The following is a 6,259-nucleotide window of genomic DNA, read 5'->3' on the forward strand; positions in this document are numbered from 1 at the left end:
GAATTCAAAGAATCTATGATTTTCTTCCATTCAAATCAAGAAGGTAATGTTGGCGTAAATAAATATATTTTGGCATAATTGGTTAAAAATGTTCCCTGACCCCTGAAATAGTATGTAGGTGCAGGCATAGCTGTGTGGTAAGAAGCTTGCTTTCCAACCACATGGTTCTGGGTTCAGTCCCACTGCATGGCACCTTGGGTAAGTGCCTTCTGTTGTAGCCTCAGGCCAACCAAAGCCTTGTGAGTGGATTTGGAAGACAAACTGAAAGAAGCCCATCGTGTGTGTGTATATATATATATATATATATATATATATATATATATACACACACACACTCACATTGGAGATCATATATAGAACAAATATTTCAGAGTGAATGTAGTTCGATTGAAAAATAAAATAAATTATGTCAAGAGAATCACGAACGAGGTGCATAAGATAGCACTTTGTAATATAAAGGAATTTTTGGCAACTTCTCAAACGCATATATGTGTGTCTGTGTTTGCCCACCCCTAATCAAACCTCGACAACTGGTGTTGGTATGTTTACGTCCCCGTAAATTAGCGGTTCGGCAATAGAGACAGATAGAACAACTACCAGGCTTAAGTCATGGGGTCGATTCATTTGAGTAAAAATTCTTCAAGACGTTGTCTAATAACTGAAACAAGTAAAAGATAAAAATTACACGCACACTATCACACACACACACACTCTCTTTCTCTCACTCACTCAAAACTTTGACCTGTTATTTGTTTATCATAATGATTTTAACTGTATGACCACTTCCCAAACACGAAGTCACATGTTTGATTCCATTGGGTGGCACCGTCGAGGTTATAGAAAGAGCAATTTTTTTCCTGTAGTCTCGAGTTGAACCATACCTTGTAAGTGAAATCTTGTGGGGTATGTGGAAACTGCAGAGATGTCTGTCTGGTAGATCGTATATGTAATTCAAAAAAAGGTACAGCCTCATTGCACGCTGTGTCACACTGTTTCTACCTAAGAAGGTAACCGTGGCTGGAGAATACTCAGCCACGTACATGTTAACTCGGGAACAGATTATTCAGTTGAATCATGAGTTAAATCCTCCATCGTCGAACGATGGAGATTGGCCAGTGTTTTAAACAACCAACTCTTATTGGAGGAGAGTTATTTCCCTTAGCCACTTCTATACTATGGCTGCATGTGCGTCTTTGTAGGTTGATGGTTAACATACACACACACACCATCATCATCATCATTGTCATCTTCATCAGTGGCAGAGGAATAACTCGAAAATTTGCGTTTGAGAAGTTACCAAAAAACGCGTTTTTTGTATTACATAGTGCTAACTTAATCTCTTGAGCTAATTTATTTTACTTTTCAATCAGACCACATGCACTCTGAAACATTTGTTCTATAAATGATCTTCAGTTAACTTATTACTTAATCAGTTAATTAATTAATCAATCAATCAGTGTTTAATGTGACCAACTGAACATTTTCTGTCTGTTGACTCGCTGTTTTGATAATATATTTCTTTCTAATTTTGGCACAAAGCCAGCAATTTTGGGGGTAGGTGTCTAGTCAATTGTATCAACCCCAGTACCTGACTGGTACCTATTTTACTGACCAATTGTGGAAGAAAAGCACAATCTTTGGTAACTAATACTTTTTTAATAATTTTTCTGGTAACCATGGAAAACAGCTCTGCATATTTCTGCCCTTTTCTGAACTTTTCATTGTATAGCTTCCCTTGTAGCTTGCTTGGATCAGCAGTGATTTAATCAATCAATCAATAAATATGGAGAAATGTATGTTTGGTAAGATGGAGAAAATAGAATTGTTTAGAAATTGAATATTTCAGAGATGCCATCTGCATGGTACTTACTACCAGAAGTCAGTGGTTTAAGTATGGAAAATAATATTTGCCATGAAAGAAAATATAGTAATAACATGTAAATATTGGGTTAAAAAAAAAACCTTGCAATAGAAAAAGTCAAAGGCTGCCTTTGACTTTTCTATTTGCATGTTGATATTTTTATAGCTTTAAGGCAGTGAGCTAGCAGAAACGTTGTGGTAAGTAGCTTGCTTACCAACCACATGGTCCCAGGTTGAGTCCCACTGCGTGGCACCTTGGGTGAGTGACTTCTACTATATCCTCAAGCTGTCCAAAGCCTTGTGAGTGGATCTGGTAGGCGGAAACTGAAAGGAGCCCATCGTGTAATATCATCATCGTCATTTAATGACGATGATGATGATATCGTCTGCTTTCCATGCTTGCATGGGTTGGACGGTTTGACTGAGGACTGGTGAACCAGATGGCTGCACCAGGCCCCAATCTGATCTGGTAGAGTTTCTACAGCTGAATGCCCTCCCTGGCATCAACCACTCTGTGAGTGTAGTGGGTGGTTTTTACGTGCCACTGGCATGGGAGCCAGTCAGGCGGCACTGGCAACGACCACGCATATATATATGTATGTGTGTGTATATGTTTGTGTGTCAGTGTTTGTCCCCCCCCACCACCATCGTTTGACAACTGATGCTGGTGTGTTTACATCCCTGTAGCATAGCGGTTTGGCAAAAGAGACCAATAGAATAAGTACTAGGTTTACAAAGAATAAGTCCTGGGGTCAATTTGCTTGACTAAAGGTGGTGCTCCAGCATGGCCACAGTCAAATGACTGAAACAAGTAAAGGAATACCTGTTGATAAAATAAGTACCAGTTGAACACTGGGATTGATCTAATTGATTATTCCCCCTACCTCCAAATTACTGGCCTTGTGCCAAAATTTGAGACTATTATTTATAGCTTTATTTACTTTGAGAAATACGAAATAATTTGTTAATAGCTGAACTCAAAGTTTCTAAATTCTTACGACATTCTTATGTAAATAATATTAATAATAATCCTTTCTACTGTAGGCACAAGGACTGGAATTTGTGGGGTGGGGAACAGTTGATCACATCAACCGCAATATTTGACTAGTACTTAATTTATTGACCCCAAAAGATGGAAGTCAACCTTGGTAGAATTTGAACTCAGAATGTAAAGACATTTTATCCAGCATACTAACGATTCTGCCAGCTCACTGCCTTAATGATAGTAATAATATTAATAATCCTTTCTACTATAGGCACAAGGCCTGAAATTTGGGGAGAAGGGGGCTAGTTGATTACATCAATCCCAGTGTGCAACTGGTACTTTATTGACCCTGAAAGGATGAAAGGTAAAGTCAACCTCAGCATGCATGCATGCGTGCGTACAGGGCTACTTTGAGTTCTGTCTACCAAATCTACTCGCAAAACTTTGGCTGATCTATAGGCTATAGTAGATGGCACTTGCCAGAGGTGTTATGCAATGGAACTGAACCCAAAATCCACTTGGTTGGGAAATAAAATTGTTGACCACACCACTATTCTTGTACCTTAATGTACGCATCTATATATGTGGAACCACCAGTTTTATTGTGAACAATTTTTTTTTCAAATTTGCTGTATCAGTTTCAAACGTAAAATCTATTCTCTCTATTACATGTTAAAACCATTTTAATCAGTCTCTACTATTTTTGAAGAACTAAAGCTATTAATCACGGTGCTTTTGTTTTGTTTCAGTCGCTTTGCTAAGCGTGTTTATGTCACAATGCCTGAAAATATAACTCGAAGACAAATGCTTGTACATTTGTTAGCTAAACACGGTAATCCTCTAACAAATTTAGAAATGGAAGGCCTTGCTAGGTAAGAATACCACATTCTGTTCTCTTTTTCTCATTCTCTCTCTTTTGCTATATATATATACCTATATATATACATTCTCTCTCTCTCTTGCTATATATATATATATATATATATATATATATATATACCTTGCTATATATATACCTATATATAATACCTATATATAATACCTAAGCAATATATATTGCTTAGGTATTGTGAGGCTAATAATCTGGTGTAGAACTCACTATACATATGCTTCAGAATAAATTGTTAGTCAAGTACAGGGTGGTAATAGGAAAGTGTAATGACAAAGGAACAAATGATTATTTTATGAACTTCATTAGCTTACAGCTGTTTCTGTTGTAAGGTTACTCAAGCACTCAAATAGGTGTCAGAAACAACTGTAAGCTAATGAAGTTCATAAGACAATTGTATATTCATTTATTCCTTTCTCATCTCATTATATATTATATTTTGGGATAGTCAAATGACCATCTCGAAATATAACAATATCTGTTTCAACACACGATTTCACATCAGGTATCGTGCAAAAATTCATAAACGTGTGTGTGCGTGTGCATATATACATATATATATTGATCATAAAAAGACGAAAGAAACTTTCTATAATTAGGTTTAAGGTATTGAACCAAACTGTGATAGGAGTTATTGGTACGAGAATCTTGTCCTTAATACCCCTAAACAATTCTCAGTCTTTAAGCAAAGGGTGAGACCCAGCTCATTCACATATAAAAATATTCAGTTGTATTACTATATGACCTGATTACTTCCCCTTACTTCAATGTTCAAGTTGATCTTTTTTTTTCGAGATCACTAATGCATGAAAATCTATGTGGCTTAGTATATTTAATTCTCAAAACCATTGCTCCATCAGAGTTGCATTCGATGATTGAAATAAGTAAAGGAAAACTAAAAGAATATATCAGTTTATTAATTATACAGAGTTTAAATTGAGAAATAACATTTGTAGTGACTAAATTCACATCTGAAGTTTTCCTTTACATATAAATATATTGTGAAAAACTAAATTAGCAAGAAACTGGGAAATAACCTTTTTAATGAATAATAAATAATTGTTGATGTTGCTTCCATTCTCTTTTTAAACAATACGAAGTATATTTTTGTTATGATTAATTTACTAAAGGAAGCATCTCTTCGTTTAGGTTAACTGACGGATATTCTGGAAGTGACCTTACTGCTTTGGCACGTGATGCTGCTTTAGGACCAATAAGAGGTAAAGTTTTTTTCTTTTTTTTCTTAATATTATATATTGTGACGCATTTATTTTATTAAATATCAGAAATTAATTTTGCAGTTTGATGCCAGAGCAATCTTTGCTTAGCATTTAAGAATCTTGTTCTTTTACATTTTTGCACATTAAATGATAATTTTTTTTTAGCAAATATCCATTTAATTTTATCTCATTTGCTGGATTGAATTTCAGAAAATCACAAATTTTAGTAACTTTTCTGATTAAATTTTGTAGATATCTCTTTCCAGAAATGAAATCATCATCATCACCTTCATCATCATTTAACGTCCATTTTCCATTTGTAATTAATTCAACTCTTTCATTATCATATTTCTATGGAAACACATTGTCTTTGCTTCAGTTAATTTTTGAAAATAATGAAGAATTAAAAAAAAAATAACTCGTTACTAAAATTCTGGTATTTGTAACAAAAAAATAATAAAATTTCAATGGAAATTTTTAAGATTTAGATTTTCTAGATTTCTTTAAAACATAAACTCTGCACCATAGAACCAAAGATGGTCTTGTGTGGGTTAGTATCAAAAGGGTTAAATGTGTTGAATGTAATGTTAATTATTTGACATTAAGATCAAATTAGATGAGGTATTTAATTGAAAATAAACTTTAAATTGAATTGGAGATAAAATTCCAGAGAAGATTACTAGTAATAATGGCCTGAAGATAATTTATAGAACTATAGAAAATCTATAGACATATATAGAAAATATAAACATCTGTTGGACATATCTGCTAAAACTGCATCAAGGAAGCAACTATTTTGTCAGAGTCGAATAGAGAGCACTTTTTCCAGACTAGACTGAAAAGTAAAAAAACAACAGCAACTGCAGCAGCAGCAGCAGCAACAATCCTTTCTGATGTAGGCACAAGGCCTGAAATTTTGGGGGGCAGGGCTAAGTCAATTACATCAACCCCAGTACTCCACTGGTACTTATTTCATCAACCCCAGAAGGATGAAAGACAAGGTCAACCTCAGCAGAAATAAGTGATGATAATCATCATCATCATCATCATTTAACGTCCACTTTCCATGCTAGCATCAGTTGGACGATTTGACTGAGGACTGGTGAAACCAGATGGCTGCACCAGGCTCCGATCTGATTTGGCAGAGTTTCTACAGCTGGATGCCCTTCCTAACGCCAACCACTCTGAGAGTGTAGTGGGTGCTCTGTGTGCCACCGGCACGAGGGCCAGTCAGGCGGTACTGGCAACGGCCATGCTCAAATGGTGTTTTTTACGTGCCACCTGCACAGGAGCCAGTCCAGGGGC

The 6,259-nt window shown here is 35.6% G+C and overlaps 1 protein-coding gene across 1 annotated transcript in view; it reads left to right on the forward strand.

Moving 5' to 3' along the window:
- LOC106874919 (spastin) overlaps nucleotides 1–6,259 on the forward strand; it is a 139,865-nt gene that overhangs the window by 113,526 nt on the left and 20,080 nt on the right. Inside the window, exons 12-14 of the mRNA XM_052973488.1 lie at nucleotides 1,742–1,802; nucleotides 3,537–3,717; nucleotides 4,884–4,954. Coding sequence (XP_052829448.1) covers nucleotides 1,742–1,802; nucleotides 3,537–3,717; nucleotides 4,884–4,954 — 313 coding nt within the window. The remainder of the gene's footprint in view (nucleotides 1–1,741; nucleotides 1,803–3,536; nucleotides 3,718–4,883; nucleotides 4,955–6,259) is intronic.

Source organism: Octopus bimaculoides, chromosome 16 (genome assembly GCF_001194135.2).
Source record: "Octopus bimaculoides isolate UCB-OBI-ISO-001 chromosome 16, ASM119413v2, whole genome shotgun sequence".
NCBI lineage: Eukaryota > Metazoa > Mollusca > Cephalopoda > Octopoda > Octopodidae > Octopus > Octopus bimaculoides.